Source organism: Chenopodium album, chromosome 1 (genome assembly GCF_948465745.1).
Source record: "Chenopodium album chromosome 1, dcCheAlbu1.1, whole genome shotgun sequence".
NCBI classification, from domain to species: Eukaryota; Viridiplantae; Streptophyta; class Magnoliopsida; order Caryophyllales; family Amaranthaceae; genus Chenopodium; species Chenopodium album.
The window spans coordinates 60,964,087-60,984,189 of NC_137834.1; the positions used below are offsets into that span (position 1 = coordinate 60,964,087).

Here is a 20,103-nt window from a genome sequence, read left to right on the forward strand (position 1 = left end):
ACGCCCTGCTAAGCTTCATGGATGCATTCTTAAGGTACCATCAAATCATCCTACATGAACCAGACCGGCAGAAAACCGCATTCATCACCGAAGGGGGAGTGTACAATTACATAGCTATGTCCTTCGGGCTGAAGAATGCTGGAGCAACTTTCCAAAAGACAATGGATAGGGTGTTCCTACACTACAAGGGTAGAAATGTTGAAGTATACATTGATGACTCAATTGTTAAGAGCGTCACGCAGGCAGGACATATCATGGATCTGGAAGAAACAATTGCTACCCTGAACAAGTATAAAATTAAACTGAACCCGAAGAAATGTGTCTTCGGAGTGAGCTCAGGAAAATTCTTAGGTTTCCTAGTCAATGAGAGAGGAATAGACGCAAATTCGGAAAAGGTTAAAGCAGTTCTAAGCCTGCCTGAGCCTAAGTGCATTAAAGACATCATGCGGTTGACAGGAAGAATGGTCGCGCTGACCAGGTTCATCAGCAAGTCAGCAGATAAGGCTTTGTCGTTCTAACAACTATTGAAGGGGAATAGAGAATTTAAGTGGGGAGCTGCAGAAAAAGAAGCTTTTGAGGGTATTAAAGAGCATCTGACTAAGCTCCTAACAATGTTCAACCTGGAGCTAAGGGAAAAATTGCAGCTGTGTATTTCTGCATCAATTCAGACAATCGCAGCCGTTCTATTGGTAGAAAGACAAAAACAGCAAAGGCCAATATACTTCGTGAGTCATGTGCTAACCGAGGCAGAGCAAAGGTACCCATTGGTAGAGAAACTAGCCTTTGCAGTGGTAACAACAGCAAGGAAGCTGAAACCATATTTTGATGCGCACGTAATACAAATCCTCACAAACCACCCGCTGGAAAAAGCGTTACAGAAAATGGATGCATCAGGCATACTCTTAAAATGGGCCATCGAGCTTTCTGAGTACGAGTTTGAGGTCAAACCTAGGGTAGCCATCAAGGCACAAGCCTTAGCAAACTTCATTGTGGAAGCCTCCTATGAGGAAAAAGAAGATGACTTTGGGATCTGGAAGGTAGAAGTAGATGAATCCTCAGCCAAAACAGGGAGAGGAGTAGGAGTCATAATGACATCCCCATAGGGAAATGTATTTGAGTACGCCATAAAGTTCAAGTTCAAAGCATCAAATAATGAAGTAGAGTACGAGGCAGCGCTGGCAGGCTTGCGTATGAGTATCGCAGCCGGGTCCCGCAAAGTCCATTTGTAGACTGATTCTCAGCTTGTCGCCAGCAAACTGCAGGGGACGTATGAGATTAGGAAAGCCACCATGTTTAAATATGTAACTAAAGTAAAGGAACTTGCATCCCAGCTAGTTCACTTTTAGATAGACTTGGTTCCCAGAGCAGGAAACTCCCAGGCTGACGCTTTATCAAAGTTAGCCAGTTCTACCCTGCAGAGCCTCACGTGGACGGTGATGGTAGAAGTCCTGGATGAAAGTAGTATTGCTGAAAAGAAGCAAGTGAACTGCATCGGGCAACAGCGAGCTTGGTACACGGACATTCTGGCATATAAAGTCCACGGCTTGTTTCCAAACGATGAAGTGCAAGCTAAGAAAGTTAAGAAGGACGCCAAGTGGTACGTGGTAATGAATGGGGAGCTTAACAAGAAGGGCTTCTCGAAACCACTGCTAAGGTGTAACCCAGAGTGGGAGTAGTAGAGGATCATGGAAGAAGCACACTCAGGGATATATGCCAACCACATTGGTAGAAAGGCATTGGGGGTAGAAGTCCTCAGAAGAGGTGCGTACTGGCCAACTCTGACGCAGGACGCGCTGGCATATGTGAAAAGGTGCGACATGTGTCAAAAATATTCCTAGTAATAAACTAGCCAGCAAACGATTTTACCCCGATCCTCAGCCCGATCCCATTTGCTCAGTGGGGAATGGACATATTGGGACCTTTCACCACTGGGTCAGCGGGCAGGAAATACCTCATTGTGGCAGTAGATTATTTCACCAAATGAATAGAGGCTGAACCTACTAAGTACATAAAGGCAGTACAAGTAAGGGCATTCATATGGAAGAACATCATCACAAGGTTCGGTGTGTCGCAATGCATAGTTTTTGATCACGGGTGTCAATTCGACTTTGATACCATCAAGGATTACCTTGAGGAAATGGGCACCAAATATGCAAGTGCTTCAGTCTGCCACCCGCAGAGTAATGGCCAGGCAGAAGCAGCGAACAAACTGATCTTAACAGTCCTGCAGAGGAAGCTGGAGGAGCACAAGGGCCTATGGGCTGACCTAGTCCTAGAGGTGATATGGGAAAATTGAACCACTAAGAAAGAATCCACAGGTAAAAGCCCTTTCACCCTAGCCTATGGGGCTGTTGCAGTCGTCCCTATGGAGGTGCATATTCCCAGCCTAAGGATGCAACACTACGAGCAACAGAGAAATGAAAAACGCATGCTGGATAGCTAGACTTCCTACTAGTGGTAAGGCTGAAAGCAATCCTCAAACTGGCAGCCCAAAAGAGCAGGATTTCAAAAGCTTTAAACAAAAGGGTCAAGCACAGAGAGCTCCTGCCCGGAGATTTAGTCCTTAGAAGGACAGCAGCATTAGGAAGAGGAAATCAGCATGGAAAGCTATCAGCAAACTGGGAAGGTCCTTTCATTATTTGAGGAGGAGAAGAAAGGAGGAGATAATCATATACTAAGCCCTTACGGAGAGAAGTACATGGCACAAAACAACAAGTCGCAGCATAAACAAGCTGAACGACATAAAATAAGTCGCAAAAAAACAAGCTGAATGACATAAGATGAGCAGTCAGAAAACTGATCGACACAAATAACTCTCAGCAAAGCAAACGGAATAATACCCAGATAGGCAACAATCGAATAAACTAATCAACCTACAAGCAAACCTCTATCAAATTTAAATAGAGTACATAATGCACAAGCACCTCAAGTAAATAGAGTAGGAAGAGTAAAGCCCATCGAAGTTCCTGCTGAACACAACAAAGAACAAAGAAGCAAGAAAGCACTTAGCCACCAAATAAAGAAAACAGGAGGCCCAACCTACGAGGCTTCACTAAAGGCAACAAAGAGGCTGCTGCGCTAAGGGTTAGGTACCACTATACCTTAGCTCAGCATCAAATCCAGACAAACACACAGATTATAAGATAGTTAACATACAAAGATCACCAAACACATACAACATAAAGCTGAACCCCTACCCACCAGGACAAAGTAAACATTCAGCAGGTCAATTACAATATATGCAAAGCTGAGCCCTCGTCCACCAAGACAAGGAAACACTCAGCAAAGAAAGTTAGAAAAATACAAAGTCAGGTTAAGCTGGACAGGCCCAGCAACAAAAGATAAAGTATTCAGCAAAAGCACAGGAAAACATAATCTTTGGAGGCTATACAACCCAAAGATAGCAACAAAAATTACTTGGTTACCATAGATTTGGATGAGGGAAACTTAGAAGAACCACTGGAGTAGGAAGGTGACAGCTGCCATGACCTTTATTGATATTCAGCCAAAGACTCAACTCCAATAGTCACAGCAACGTCAGGGCAGAGAGGAACTTCCAAGTTCAGCAAAGCGTCAGGAACCTTGCAGCTAACAACACGAGGGTGATCAGCAGGCAGCTCAAACAAACCAGCATCGCCCGCAGCCTCTACTTTGGTCCAAAAGGTGTTGAAACGAGCCTTTTGTTCCGCACCCTCACCGTAGCTGCTCACGCACCGAGCCGCAGCCTCCCATCCACTATCATAGCGATCAGCTAATAACTTAGCAAAATTAGGGGAGAGCGCAAAGGTATTAAGTGCCTCCTTCCTAGCAGTCTCCAGCTCAGTAACATTCCCAGCCCGCAAGTCAGCTATCTCTGTATCCAACGCCTGCACCCTAGCTTGAGAGGTCCCCAATTGCTCCTTGCTGCTCTTCAATTTTGTCTGGGTGAGCTGAAATTCTCCCAACTGGAGCTGCAGGGCGTCCGCCCTCTCCCTCAGAGAAGTCACCTCATTGGCCATAGCATTCCTCTCAGCCTGAGCCTACTGGACCTCCAAATTCTTCTGAGAAAGAATTATGCCTTGATTCTGATACTCCTTCTCCACGGACAGCAAGGCATTGGATAAACCTCCAACAAACCTGACAAGCTGCAAGAAGAGCAGAGAAGGAAAGAAGTAAGCCAAGACAAGAATCAGCCGAAAATAAAATAAAACAAGGCGTTAATAATGGAATGAGTATAGAAGAGAAGATAAGCCAAAACAAAAAGGGAGACAATCAAAAACAGAAACTAACCTTCAGCAAGTCATGGCAAGCCGAAGCAGCAGGGAGGCTAACAGAGTTGCGCGTAGAATCAACTGGGAAACGAACTCCTTCAGTCAAGCGGTACCCTAAAGTACCACCTTTCTGAGGGTCGTCCACAAACAAAGACTCGTTAGCCCTCACATTCATCTCAGGCCGAAACGGAGCATTCTAAGCTCCAACAGGGCAAAGTATAGGGCGATGATGGACATCGATGGGGACCTCTAAAAACAAAATATACCCAGTATGGCAGAAGTTACCCCCAGCAGAAATCGAGATCGCAGACAGCGGGTTCTCAAAAGCATCACTCAAGAACTGGTGAACGCAGCAGTTAAGTTAACTGGAGTTCTGAGTATCCCCCCTGTTAGCATTCCCACCAGGAAGCCTAGTATTAGCAGAGTTAGATGCAAAAGGATGATCGTGCTTGTGAAAACCCCCTGCCTGGGAGTGCCCACCTCTGGAGGCACTTCGGCGCCGTCCTCTGAGTCCATAGCGACGTTGGAAGTCAGTAGCGGCAATAGAAGGATCAACAGTGTCCTTCGCAGTAGTAGCATTGTCAACATCGGAAGAAAAGAGCAGAACATGCTCAGCAGAAGAAATGGGCTTTACACCCACAGTAGTAGTCTTAGCCCCCTCAGGGGGAAACTGGAGAACACTATCAGCAAAATCATCAGCAGTAGTTTTTGGATCATCAGAAGCTTGATCGCGCTGTCTTTTGGCAGCAGAAGTTTGAGGTGCCATCCGGCAGGAAGCCGTAACAGATTTCTTCTCAAGAGAAGCATCATGCGCCACTAACGCCTCAGGCTCTAAAGCCGCTATTCGAGGGGTAGGCCGAGTCTCACGCCTGCTCCCAAAAGTAGAGGACGAAGGCTCAACTTCACCATGGATGGATCCTGTGCGATCAGCACCAGTCACAGTACCAAAAACAATCCGCTGCTCAGCGGGAGCAAGACGCACTTCATTCTTCAAAGAGTCGGCATACACCTCTAGTGTGTCAAAGAGTTTAGGAGGATTTTCAAGGGTAGCAGTTATAGGGTCCCTCCAGTTATCAGCCTGCCCAAGGATACGCTTGTCCAACTTGTCAAAGCCTGAAAGGGGGAAAGGCAAGAAAATTACCAAGCTCGTGTGTACGACACAAACGCATGGCAGAGAACTGCTCGTTACCCATAATGTATATGGAGTTGGGCACCCAAATCTTAAGAAATTTGGAATCACCAGTCTAAGCACCCTGTAGAGCCTCAAAAGTCTCAGTCTCACGGGCAGACTCGCGGGGGGAGACAGTAACTCCAGCCATGTTAGTACGGATTTCCCTAAAGTTACGCGGCACAGCAAAAGTGGATGGTACCTTCACCCAGAAAAATTTGCCAGTCCAATCCCTGAAACGACCAAGTTTTGGGTAGGATATGACCCTGCCTTCCTTAGGAGCAACATAGTACCACTCGGACTTGGTCCCAGAAGCATACCTTTTCAAGCTCATTAAATACTTGAACAAGTGCAAGGACTGAGTGTACCTCCGAAATCGTAAGAACCACAACAGGAAAATTAGGGTATGAAGAGAAGCTGGATGTAGCAGGGAAATACAGATGTTGAAGGCACGAAACACCTTCTCCAGAGTAGGGTCAAGAGCAGACCCAAGTCTAGCTGAGACGCAAACACAACAATGTGCCCATTAGGGGGAGAAAAGAGCTTCACACCATCAACGGGCAAGACCAGCTTGTAACCCTCCCCAAAACCATAAAACTTCTGCCCAACAGAAGCAAGGTTCAACCTTATAGCATCCTTGCGCTGGAGAGAGTTCAGCACATAGTTCTTGGGCCCGTAGCTCTTGTCATCCAAGAAAAACTCAGTCTTGCCCTCCTCAACAGGATCCACCACATAGGTGGGCTGAAAATCGAAAAGAGAATGATCGCCTAGAGACTCAATCATCCTGCTCGTTTGAACAGCTGGAGAGGGAGATAGACTATCAATATTGGCACATCAGCCAACATAGTACTACATAATGGTCAAACCGATTCACATCAGCCATGTCATCATGCCAAGCAAAACCGTTTAAAGGCTGAACATGGGGAATGTGACTAACAAGAGACACGTTAGGGGAATTAGCCTTAACGGCATCAGCTAACATTTTATGACGCATTGCGCGCAGCCTTAAACGGGTAAGGTGGGACAAAGGAATCCCATCCTTAATAAGCACTCGCTCGCAGTAGGGATCAAAGAAATCAGGGCGAGGCTCACGCTTGAAAGGGCGAAAGGCACTACCCTAAGCGGGACGACTACTGCCCGACCCAAACGCAGCAGTAGCTATCGCAGTAGTACCCGCCGCGCTCGCAGCGGAGGGACAGGAAGAAGGCATAACCATTTGTATAGGAGTGGGGGAAGAAGAAAGAAAAACAGGAGGAGTGTGCGCAGGGTGCTCACCTAAAGGAGATGATCGGGAAGTAGAATCTGATTCAATGGCCACTTGAGGCTCACTTATGTTTTGACTATCAGAAGCGTCGGACATTATGAAATCTACAAAGGCAAAACTCCCACGAAGAGAAGAAAAAAAAAATGGGGAGCCTCAAATCGAAGATCAGTCTAAGGAAATAAGAATAATGAAGGAATAAAAGGAAAAGAACCAGGAATGCAGTTACAACAAAAAAAAAGGGAGGGGGGAAATTGGGCAAATTCAATTAGGGAGAATCAAAAGATGCAGCCTTGGTTAGAAAAAATGCAAAAAGAGGCGAAATTGGGAGAATACATATAATAAAAAGGTACAAAGTAAGTACCTTTGGGAAAAAAGTTGCAGAAGCAACAAAACACAACAACAATGGCGGGCGCAAAAGCCTAAACAAAACAAAGTTTGAAACTGCAGTAAAAAAAGGCAGAAGAAGAAACAAATTAGTAAAGAAGTAAGAGCGGAAAAATAAAAGAGAAAATCAAGTATGGCAGAAAGTTTAAGCAAAAACAATGACGAAGAAAGCGGAAACTTACCACAACAATGGAGGAACACGACCACCTGAAAAGGAGAAATAGAGAGCGAAGATTTTGAAGTGAAAAGTAATAAAGAGGGGAAGATGAAAAAATAAAGGAAGTAAAAGAAATGAGTAAAAAGTGGGGGACAATGAATTTAATACGGAGTAAAGGGGCAGTTAGAAACGAAGCAAAGCCAAACCGCCATGTCACTTCAGTATATTCAAACTGACGGCTGGATCATCAACACGTGTCCCACTCTTGCAAATATCGTTCCCGCATAAGAAAAAATAAAAAATTGCACTTCAGCGGGAGTGATTGAAATTCCTCTCCGCAAGCTCGTCATTTCTCAGACTTCAGCGGGAGTGATCGAAATTCCTCTCCGCAAGCTCGTCATTTCTCAGACTTCAGCGGGAGTGATCAAAATTCCTCTCCGCAAGCTCGTTATTTCTCAGACTTCAGCGGGAGTGATCGAAATTTCTCTCCGCAAGCTTGTCATTTCTCAGACTTAGGTGGGAGTGATCGAAATTCTCTCCACAAGCTCATCATTTATCAGATTTCAGCGGGAGTTATAAAAAACTCCCCCTGTAGTCCAAGCAATTCCCAGTCGAATGTAGGTCCAGCAGGCAGAAATAGAGCCAATACTAAATTCAAGCGACAGTAAAGGCATCGTCATAAAAAACAGGACCTACCTCCCAAGTCTCCGGATCGCAGCAACAACCCTGAGACTTGAGGGGCTAGGAGTGTGTAGGATAATTCAGCCAGATGACCCGTTGAGCCACAGCCGATAAGGCTACACGCTCAGAATAGCTGGCATGAATAAACCTCACGCCATCTCTTGGGGGGCTAGTTGTACGGGATAGCTCCTGCTAAGCTATTCCTTCCATTTGGGCTTAGTTAAGAAGATTGCGCTGCATATAAAGAGTTGGCATGAGTGATCTCATACCACCTCTTGAGGGGCAAGTTTTATAGGATAGCTCCCGCTGAACTATCGCCCATCCCGCTGAACTCACTGCCGAGAAGGTAGCTACGAAGGGCTCTCCAGCCCGATGGAGTCAGCCCGCAGGAGTTACTAGGCTAGACTCTCCATAAAGGAGATAGTACGCCTATAAATAGAGGGTAAGGTACAGCGAAAAGGAGGTTAGACACTCAAGTTATACTTTCTATATCTCTCTAAGTACACTTTCTCTCTCTAAACACTCTCTAACTTAAGCTTCGGAGGGGGGTTCCTCGAGCCACCCCCGAGGGCAGTATACGTGTGCTGCTGTGTGTAGGTTGTTGACGGGACTCAGCTCACCCAGCAGAACCCTTGGATCCACACCTGGAACAATAATAATAATTGTAAGAATAATCATGTTAAAGCATAATTATAATAATAGCAAGATCCTAGGCATGATACTAACAAGATTAATAAAAAACCTTAGCATGTCACTAAACAATAAAGATCAAATATTTAACCCTAACTATAGACACCTAAAAATGTCTCCCCAAAGCCAAACCCGTTGATGAACACCTTTCACCGCCATTATTAGTCGGTTTGATTATTTAATCTTTGGAGTGCTTAAATACATTTTCTATCCAATATATTTCATGAACCAATCCAATTTCTGGCTCATTTCCCTAAACCATAACCTTTTTTCAAATTTTCGTGTCAACATCGCAAAACCGAGAGAAACTGATTTTATGGCTATACAATTTTAATCCAATTATTATTATTTTGGATAGGGCTTTTAATAAGCTTTCCAACCATATATCATAAGCCCAATTCCGAGCTATAACGAAAAAGATATGAGCAAAACACTAAACTCGGCCCAAAACCGACACCCTTCCACTAAAACGATCATATCTTAAACTCTACAAATTATTTTTCCCTGATTCTAATTGGGTTGGAAAGTATTCTTGATAAGATTTCCAATGGTATATTATATTCCTTATTCCAAGCTACGGATCAAAAGTTATGATGATTTTAAAAACGCATAAAAAAACTGGAATTACCGCGCAACAGCTAAAATGCCGCGACGCGGCAAGATATGACGTGGCACGGGGCAAATTCCCGTGACACGGTACTTTTGGATGTGTTTTTCATGTTTTTAGTGCCCCGTGAATTGGCATTGGTACCGTGACACGGCGCCTTATGCTGCGACACGTTGGACTTTGCTGCGTCACAGCATTTTCTGCCGTGTCACGGTGGGTTGCTGACGTCACGGTGCTCACAAAACTTCCCCGCGTCACGGGAGACTGTGCCGCGACACGGGGAGTACTGCCGTGTCACGGTAGGAATTCCCATGTCACGGTGCCTTTCATGTGACACGGGGCAGCTTCGTGTCCTATCTAAGTAAACCCTTCACGCGTTTTTACTTCCGTAAGTCAAATATTTCCCGCGTCACTCTAATTTTCCCCGCGTCACACTAATTTCCCCCGTGTCACGATAGAATCTTCCGTGTCGCGGTAGCCTTTTTTAGGGGTTTTATCTTTTTAGGGTTTCGTGTGTTCCCTCAGCTCATTTTCCCTATAAATACCCCCCTCCTTCCTACAGTTCAGGGCACCAAATCATTCTCTCTTCCTCTCTTTTACACCAAAAATCATTCTCTCTTTCTCTCTCTCGTATTCTAAGCTTTAAACCTATATTCCTAGTTACACCATTCTTCCCCTTAGCACTCCAAGGAGTCTATACTTAATCCGAGGTTCTGTCCTTAAACCAAGGCGTGAAAGGTACAAATAACTGAGGGTTTGGACCAAATCAACTCTACTTTAATTTAATTTAATTTCCATTTGATTTATTATTTATTGAAGTTACTAACAATTTATTCATGATGTAGCAATTTAAAGGAACGCGCAGAATGTGAGTAATTAACCAATTTAATTACTTATTATTATTATTATTATTATTATTATTATTATTATTTCTTATTGCTAATATCAAGATTAGGTTATTATTATTATTTGATTTGACTAACAATTTATTGTTAAATTGCTTCCAATATTAATGGTAATTCTATTATATTTTTTATGATCACCACATTGCATGTTTTAAAGGGAATATGTAATTGAAAATCACGCCTAATAAGATAATTTGGACAACCGGTTTAGGTTCCTTTTTAATCTTGTTATTTAATCAAGTGATCACAATATTTTAGAATTATGTGTTGCATTAATATTCAACCAGTTTAGCTTAATGATAGTTTGGAGCGAATTAACATTCTGTTTGTATGCCTTTGAGATCGCAGGATTACTTTTCACAATAAGAATCGAGTAGAGGCCAATACGGGCGAATGTGACTCCATGCATGACTCACTTCGTACCATCATCCCCGGTCCTTCTTTCGTGGTTCCGAACCATATGGAGTTAGTAATCTCATGGATTATGAATGGGGTGTAACCTTCACGGGTCAATCGTTGTTGCCTATTGTTGTCCCTTTATCGTGGTTGCCATTTATGATCCGTGAACGGTTTACAAGTTCCTTAAAAACTTGTTGGCGGCTCCCTACTTTCCTTGTCCCTAATCGTATACGTCAATTCCCACTTCCTATGAGTGCCAAGCATATTCACACATGCTTTTACGTAGGCGCACTTCGAACGACGCCTAGACTAACATGATACTAACATGCTATTAGGAAGGAAATAAAAGGCATCGCAGGAATCACAATTGTCATATTTGATATTATAAATTATAGTTGTTACCCTAAAAATGATACTAGGAAGATCAAAACACCCTAAACAAGATTTCTATATCATAATATCAATAAATCAATTAATGCACTTACTTGGATGCCTCGTATCTCTTTCTAATAACAAAATACACGCGTTAGAAACTTCGAGGAAAATAATAAAATCAACAATTAAATAAAATAATTGAAAGAGAGATTTGGGACCAAACCCTAAGAAATTAAAACCTTTCATGTCTAGGGCGAAGGTAACTTCGAACTTGGCTAGGTGTTTCTTGGTCTTGTGAATGCGGAATTTTGTAAAGCTCGCTTGATAATACACGTCAGTGTCACGTGGCGCCACGCGTATTGCGTTAGCGCTAGATGCTACTACTTAGCGCTTGGCGCCAGGCTCTGGCGTTAGGCGCCAGACTCTAGCGTCTGGCGCTGATGAGTGTTGACTCCGAATCCTTTCCGGATTGAAACTGTGCCGATGTTGTGTATAAATAGCCCCCTGGTCTGCCAATTTTCTTCATAATTTCAGTAAATTAAATATAGTCTTAGCTTTTGAAAAAATAAATAATCATGTCTTTAATAACTAAGGGGCCGTTTGGTTGGGGGTAATAATCAAAGGGAAAGGGAATGAACATGCTCCATTCCCTTTGTTGTTGTTTGTTTGCCACTATCAATCATACCCTTTACCCTCTTTCATTATTGACTTTACCCATTTTTGCTCTAACATGATTCCCCACCCCCTCCTAGACTTTTCCATTCCCTTTCCCTAGCCACCAAACCCACCACCATACCCACCCACCTAGTAACCTTCTACAACACAACCACCACCCGGCCACCTCGCCACCCTTCCCCAAGCCACCGCTGCCCCTCCCTAACCCACCTCGCCACCCCTCCCTTCCTCCCCAAAAACATTTCCCCTCCCTGAAAACACTTCCCCCCACCCAAGAAAAACCCTAAAAAACCCTCCCCCTCCCCTAAAAACCGTCGACCGCCCCTCCCCCCACCCTCGAAACCCTAGCCGCTAGGGTTTCGAGGGTGGGGGGAAGGGCGGCCGACGGTTTTAAGGGGAGGGGGAGGGTTTTTTAGGGTTTTTCTTGGGTGAGGGGAAAGTTTCTGGGTAAATCAATGACGGCGAGGGTCGGAGGAGGGAGGGTGAGGGAGGCTTGGGGCGGAAAAGGGAGGGTGAGGGGCGGCGAGGTGGTGGTTGGGTTGTAGGGTGGCTGGAAAATGAAGAAATAGAGTGTTGCTATGGTGGATGTGGTGGTGCTATGGTGGAGGTCTTTCTCTTGTGTTGTTTGTTTTGGTGGTGCTATGGTGGAGGTCTTTCTCTTGTGTTTTTTGTAAAACAAACAACGATTCATTCCATTCTCTTTGATACCCTTTCTCCATTCCATTCCGATTCCACCGTGCGAACCAAATGACCCCTAAGAGTTTTACCAACTTCACTCATGAATGGTGTCGGTCTCTAACTGCCAAGGAGAGAAAAGAATTAGACTTTTTTCATATGGGGGGTATTTATGGTGTCAAGGTGGGTAGATCTTGATATAGACTTTATACATACCGCCTTAGAATATTGGGATGTGGATACTTATTGTTTTATACTAAGGTGTGACGAAATTAGCCCTTTGCCGGAAGAATTCGGTGCTATCTTAGGCTTCCCTGCATTAGATCTTGCAGTATTCCCTAGCATAAATGAATATTATTATAAGGATTTTGAGAGATTCTTTAATTTAAAAGACAAAGATCTAACAAATATAGTAGATGGTAGCATAGTTAATTTGAAAGAATTTGCATGCCATTATTTTGATAGACCTTATTCTTAGTCTTTTTCAAGTTTATAGAAGAAGGGCTTTTCTCTTTTGCATGCTTAACCAATATCTTCTCACTAGTGGTAAGACTAATGAGGGTCAAGCAATTTTATCAACTGCTTTGGAGCAGATTGAATCTGGGAGAAATCCAATGCCATTAATTGTTGAAGAGACTATGCTTAGTCTTAATGAATTGAAGAGAAATCCAAAATCACCTTTTCGGGGCTCTCCAATTTTATTACAGGTAGAAAAATAATAATTTTAATTACAGAAATCAAAAACATATTTTTGTATAGTATTATTAATTTATTTGCATTGATATTTTTGCAGATATGGCTAATGGAGAGACTAGAATTAATTAGTCCTCCCAACAATGTTGAAAAATACACTCCAAATTGCTTTGTGTAAAGAAAGAAACGTTTCTCTAAGATGGGGCGCCATGAATGGAAGAAATTCTTTGCCTCTTGCAACTTTGCCATCAAGTGGATCATCCCTTGGTGGAAAATAGAGAAGATGGTTGGTGTTAACAAACAACCTTTCTGTCGTCTTCCAAGCTTAACTAATATCACTTTTTATTATCCCTGCAGGGTAAAAAGACAATACGGCCTAGTTCAAACAATTCCTTCTGGGGATCTTCGTCGTCCATATAAACTCTATGTTTCTCAAGAAGTAAAAAAATTTGATGCTTATTGGAGCGCTAGACCTTTATGGGAAGTGATTACCCAAAAGGTTCCTCCTTCCTTGCCCAATGATGTGAAGAGGTGGCTTCTCAAGAAACCTTCAAAGGACATGAAGAAAAATAAGAGTAAAACTGATGTGAAGAGTCGTCTAGGTGACATAGTGATTCCCGTTAAGGAATGCTTGGGTGAAAAGGATCAATTCAAAACACCTACAATGCCTAAGAAGAAGAGCTCTACAAAGGATAAAGGGAAAAGAAAAGCTGACACTTCAGAGAAGAAGGCTTGGGTAGAGAAGAAACATGGAGTCCTAACTAAGGGAGAAACTATTTACTCCAAAATTGAATGTAGGTCCTCTAAAGGATGCCTACTAGCAAAAGTCATGGATGATGAAGAGGATGCAGATAAAAACTGGAAGAGATCGAAGAAAGAGAAGAAAGATTGAAGCATACATTGCTTAACTTTCAATTATTAGACTTAGTTTTAAATTTAAAGTTAATTTGTTTTATTTAAGCTTTATTTAAATTCCATCAATAATGTAATTTGTTAGTTTATTTTATTAATGAAATTTCAGCTTTTTAATTAAATAATCTCCTTTAAATTTAATTTATTAAAGCAATGAAAACGGAAAACTTAATTTTCCAGAAATTTTTTCGAGTACGGAAGTCGAAAATTTTCCGAAAAACACCGAAATATTCCCAGGTGCTCCCAGAAAAATGGCGTCGCTTTTTTATGACTGGCGCCAGCTGCGGCAGTCTGGCGTTAGATGACGGACAATGTCGTCTGGCGCTAGAGTAAATCGGCTGGCGATGGAACTTTTTCAGTGACGCCAATGCTTCATTCAATTTCTGTCGAATTTATTTTTAAATTAGGGATGCGAGGTTTGCAAAAAGTAAAGTGGCCGCACCTGTAAAGGGTTGCCTACGTATCCTTTCCTAAGGAATCAGGCCAAACATAGCTCTCATGAGTATCCTACTCAAGTATTTATGGGTAGTACTTTTTAAGTTTGTCAAGATTTGTCATGTTCGAGAACTCATTGCCATCCATATAAGTTAATTTTGCTGCACCTCCTTATAGGATTGTTTTGACAATATAGGCCCAGACCAATTAGGCCTAAATTTACCCCTTGGATCTAAAACATTCTTCCATAATGCTTTTAACACCAAGTCTCCTACTTTGATGTTTCTTGTCTTGACCTTCTTATTAAAATGCCTAGCCATACGAGTTTGATAGCATTGAGTATGATGTAGAGCTTCTAGTCGTTTTTCATCAAGTAGAATTAGCCCCTCATATGTCGCCCTAGTCCATTCAACTTCATCGAGTTTACATTCTAATGCAATGCGTAGGGATGGTATCTCTAACTCTACAGGTTGTACGACATCCATTCCATAAACTAAGGAGAATGACGTATTTCGTGTTGATGTGCGAATTGACGTGCGGTAACCCCATAGTGCGAAATGGAGTTTGTCAGGCCAATCCTTGTAATTTTCTGTCATTTTCTCGATGATAGTCTTTGGATTTTTATTAGCCGCTTCAACTTCTCCATTTGCTTGAGGTCTATAAGGAGAAGAATGATGGTGTTGAATGCCATATTTTTGTAACAATTCTTCATACTCAGCTTGAAAGTGAGTTCCATTGTCACTTATCATTTCATGTGGGACTCCATATCGACAAATAATATTCCTTTCGATAAAGAGTGCTACATGTTTTGCAGTGAGTTTAGCATATGATTGTGCTTCGACCCTCTTTGTGAAGTAATCAATTGCTACTAGGATATATTCATGACCTCCTGTTCCTAAGGGAGTAATTTTGCCAATAATGTCAATTCCCCATGTAGAGAATGGCCATGGTGAAATGTAGGTGTAGTGTAGAGATGGAGGAACATGTTGTAAATTGGCGTAAATTTGGCACTTAGGGCATATTTTTACATATTGATGACAATCCCTATTCATGGTAGTCCAATAGTATCCTTCTCGCATTATCCTTTGGACTAGCATTTTGCCATTAACGTGAGTTCCACAAATGCCTTCGTGGACTATTCTCATAGCTCATTGATCATCCTTTTTTCCTACACATAAGAGAGCTCAACCATTTGGTACCCTTTTATGTAACTCGTTGTCTATGAGTACGTATTGGGAAGCCAAAAGTCTTAATTCACGTTTTGCTCTTTTGTCAGCATGAGTAGGGTATTCTCCTTTGGTGACATAATTAAGTATATCAGTATACCACAATTATTCTTCTTCTTCTTCATCAACTTGGATAACTTCATCATCTTCTATAGCTTGAATATAAGCCGGTTTATGCCTTTTTTCTATAGTTAGAGGCATTTTCTCGATTTCCGTAGGAATCCTAACCATCGAGACGAGTCTTGCCAAGGCATCAGCAAATTGATTTTCCTCTCTAGGTAGATACGTGTATTCTACCTTTTCTAACTGATTAGTGAGAGTTTCTAGATAAGTTTGGTAAGGGGCTAGACTTTCGCTCCTTACTTTCCATCTTTTAGAAATCTGGTTGATGATCAATGAAGAGTCCCCGAACATTTGTAATTTCTTCACTCCCAATGCCAAAGTTGTTTCAAGGCTTACCACGCATGCTTCGTACTCAACAGCGTTGTTGGTAACGTCAAAATCTAGCTTTATGGAGATTGGAACATGCTCTTCCTTAGGTGATACTAGTAATACTCCAACGCCACATCCCTTTTGGTTTGAGGCTCCATCGAAGTATAAGGTCCAAGTATCATCTTTTGTGACCAGTCTTCGTTTGAAAATTCATTATCGTGTATTGGCGTTGAGTCTTCTATTGGGAAATCCGCTAGAAAATCTGAGACCACAGATCCTTTGATAGCTTTTTGAGGCATGAATCTTACATCGAACTGAGATAAGTTGACCATCCATCTTGATATGCGCCCATTGAGTGTAGATTTCTCGAATAAATACTTGAGTGGATCCATTCGGGAAACTACAAAGACTGTATGCACGAGCATGTAATGTCTTAACTTAGTTATGGCCCACACCAATGCGAGGCACAATTTTTCAAGTGGTGTATAGCGTACTTCATACTCGAGCATCTTTTTACTTAGGGTTCGTTTGGCATTGTTGTGGTTTTTCTGTTTTTTGGTTTTTTGTTTTTTAAAAGTATATGATATGTGTCCCATAATAATTCAAAATTATATAAACTTATTAAAATCATGATAATCTTAAAAGCTGACAACAGAAAAGTGGAAACACCTTTTATTGTTTCATGTTTTTGGTTTTCAAAAAAACAGGAAACTGAAAACCAAAATTGAAGCCAAACAAGCCCTTAGATAGTAGATTGCATTTTCTTTACCTTATACTTCTTGTACAAGCATGGCTCCCATTGTTTCCTTAGTGACTGTTAGGTACAACCTAAGAGGTATTCCTGGAAGTGCTGGTGCTAATACGGGAGGATTTGCGAGATAGGGTTTGATCTTTTCAAAGGCTTTTTGACACTCATCGTCCCATATTACTGGTACAATCTTTTTAAGCTTCTTGAATATTGGTTCACATATTGTTGTCAATTTTGATATGAACCTACTTATGTATTTCAACCGGCCAATAAATCCTCGAATTTACTTCTCGGTTTTAGGCGAACATGATTGTCTTGATCTTAGTTGGGTCTATCTCTATTCCTCTAGAGCTTATGACGTAACCCAAAACCTTGCCTGAGGTGACTCCAAAAGCACACTTGGATGGATTCAACCTCATGTTGTATTTCCTTAGCCTTTCAAAGAATTTTCTCAAGGCTACTTTATGGCCTAGGCGATCTTTGACTTCACAATCATATCATCCAAATATACGTCAACTTCTTTGTGCATCATGTTATGGAGTAAGGCAGTCGCTGCTCGTTGGTAAGTTGCACCTGCGTTTTTTAACCCGAATGGCATTACCGTGTAGCAGTAAGTACCCTATGGTGTTATGAAGGTTGTTTTCTCCATGTCTTCTACTGCCATGAGAATTTGATTGTATCCCGCATATCCGTCCATGAACGAGAGAAGTGCATGATTCGCTGTTTTATCTACCAAAATATCGATGTGTGGTAAAGGGAAATCGTCCTTTGGACTTGCCTTATTTATATCTCGATAGTCGACACACATTCTTACCCTTCCATCCTTTTTCGGAAATGGGACGGCGTTGGCCACCCATTCGTGGTATTTGGATACCTTGATGAAACCTAAAGTTATTTGTTTTCGCACTTCTTCTTTTATTTTAAGAGCTACATCGGGTTTCATTCGACGCAACTTTTGTTTTACAGGTTTCATTCCTGGAATTAGCGGTATAGTGTGTTAAGCTATTTCTCTATTAATTCCTGGCATATCTTCATATGATCAAGCAAATACATTGATAAATTCTTTAAGTAGATTGATTAAATCGGATCTTTCTTGTTCTTTAATCCGATTTTAACTTCTCTTCTAATGGTTGAATCATTTGAGATATCAACTGTCTCGGTTTCCTCATATATCGGTATTTTCTTTTCAAGTGTTTCCATTGTTTTAATAAGTTCTTTGTCATTTGCATTGTTAGTTAAGCAATGCTCATCATCTTGGGTTAAAGAAAAGCACGAGGTGTAAGCTGAAGAAGACATGTTATTGAACTCATAAATCATTACATCAAAAAGAGAGATGTCGTCAAGGACTTGATTGCTAACTATCCTAGGGGAAGAGATAGAAGAAGGGAGTGCTACAACTAAGGACTTAGATGACTCTACAGGAAAAGACTATGACTCTTACTCTGACTCAGACAACTCTTTGAACATCGGTCCTTGTCCTATCGTTATGGAGATTTTCCTTCCACTTGGAGTAGTCACCTTGACTATCTTACGCCACCCTTGTAGTGATCCTTCTGCTGGAGTGATAAGCTTGGAGGGGTCAAAGGTTTCACTTTGTAGGACAGTTTGGATGAGTGAGGAATTATCCTCTATGTACTTCGGTTCATCTTTTTCTCGCCCAAATAGTAATCCCATGACATTAAAGTCAAAGCATGGGGGTGCTTTCACCTCGTGGATAGGAGTTGGGTTTCATCTAGAAAATAGCAATCTAGGAAAATTTCGAATCCAGGTTGCCTTATGCCATTTACAACAAAAGGTTCGGGAAATTCGTAGCACGGATAGTCCTCTCCTTCTTTTATGAATTGTCCATTGAGAGTAAGAGGATACTGATCCATTGGGATTTCTTTCTCTTGGATGCGAGCGTTCCTATGCGCCTTAGACTTTTCCTGTGTTCGCTTGAGATCTTCCCGAGTCGGTTCAAAACCAAGTCCGAAAGTGTCTAACTTAGGGAGGCCAGGTAATTCCAGCGATTTTGCTATTCTATTCTTCTTTCCTAGAGTCATTCCAGGAAAATGCCCTTGTTTCTTTAGAATAGCGTTTACTGTCATATTTGAGTGGGGGTCGTGACAGAGAGGGGTCTTTTCATACTCCTCGATTAAGGATACCTCTTCATTAAAGCCCCACAAATCTTCATCGTGGTCCACATTAATGATTAGATTTTCTATAGCTTTAATTCTCATGGGTGAAGCATCGATCGTGATAGAAATTCCTCCAACTATGGCCTTTACCTGTTGGTGGAGAGATGAAGTGACGGACTGTAGGTGATGAAGCCAAGGGCGTCCCATCAATAAGTTGAATAAAGCCTTGATATCTACCACTTGAAATGTCTTAGCGTGTTCTATCTCCCCCGTCGTTATATTCATGGTAATCTTGCCAAGAGCTTGACGACGAGTGTTGTCATAGGATCTTATTCCTTGTGTTGACGGAGTTAAGTCTTCATCCCTTATGACTAGCATCCTCGCAGTTCTGTGTGGACAGACATTAATTGCCGATCCATTGTCTACAAGAGTCATAGGGACGTTCATTCTCTTGCAAACTACTGTGAGGTTTAGTGCCTTATAATACTTGGCACCTTCTGGAGGTAAATCATTGTCAGAAAAAGTGATCAAGTTGATACGACTAGGGAGATCACTCGTAAGGAAGTTAGCTAACCCCTCAGGAGTGGTGTCAGAATCTATCCCTATCTTATCCAAGGCATTCATAACTACCAATCTATGTTCTCGAGATGTTGCTAGAAGTTTCCATACATTCATCTCAACCTTGGTTTTCTTGAACTGTTTGACAATATCATTGTCTTCTATGATAGGTATGGGAACTTGCTGCGTAGTTGACATATGTTGTGTTGAAACGGTAGGTTGCATTTTCCCTGATCTTGGGAGGACGTCTATAGATGAATCTTCTTCATCCCAAAAATCGCTTATTGGGTATATGACTGAAAGTGGAGGTTCTTGCATATCCTTAAGATAGACATCTTCATCGTCACTGTCCCAAACCCCATTGATGCTAATATCTTCCTCTTGTGGAATTTGGACTAGCTTTTTATCATCAATCATTTTCTGAATTAAATCTTTAAATTTAAAAAAGGTTTCAATAGTGTGACCCCCTGATTGATGGTATTGATTGTAGAACCTATCTGTCCTCTTTAACGATTCAAATGGTCTCGGTTCGAGAGGTTTGACCTTGCCACTCTCAGAGAGAATTTTGAACATTTTAGTGTAGGATGTCCCAATTGGAGTATAGAGTTTATTACTCTTCTTGGGTCTATCAATTACTTGTAGAGAAAAGGGTTTCTTCTTCATGGCTGAAACCTTATCACACTTTTTCTGAAGCTCCACTAATTGTTTCTTTGCGACTTCGAGAGCTTCACGTAGCAAGCTTAATTCCTCCT

The 20,103-nt window shown here is 41.9% G+C and overlaps 1 protein-coding gene across 1 annotated transcript; it reads left to right on the plus strand.

The window, feature by feature from the left end:
• Nucleotides 1-1,685: 1,685 nt before the first annotated feature.
• LOC145633871 (uncharacterized) lies at nt 1,686-2,296 on the plus strand. Its single transcript, XM_081685545.1, has 2 exons — nt 1,686-1,761; nt 1,989-2,296. The coding sequence occupies exons 1-2, from the start codon at nt 1,686-1,688 to the stop codon at nt 2,294-2,296; spliced, it is 384 nt and encodes a 127-aa protein (XP_081541671.1).
• The last annotated feature ends 17,807 nt before the right edge of the window (nt 2,297-20,103 follow it).

Bases quoted from the DNA above. Each gene is read 5' to 3' on its own strand.
- LOC145633871 (XM_081685545.1), top strand. From the start codon at position 1,686: ATGGAAGAAGCACACTCAGGGATATATGCCAACCACATTGGTAGAAAG. The intron at 1,762-1,988 runs GTGCGTACTGGC...CCAAATGAATAG, and splicing joins GGTAGAAGTCCTCAGAAGAG to AGGCTGAACCTACTAAGTAC.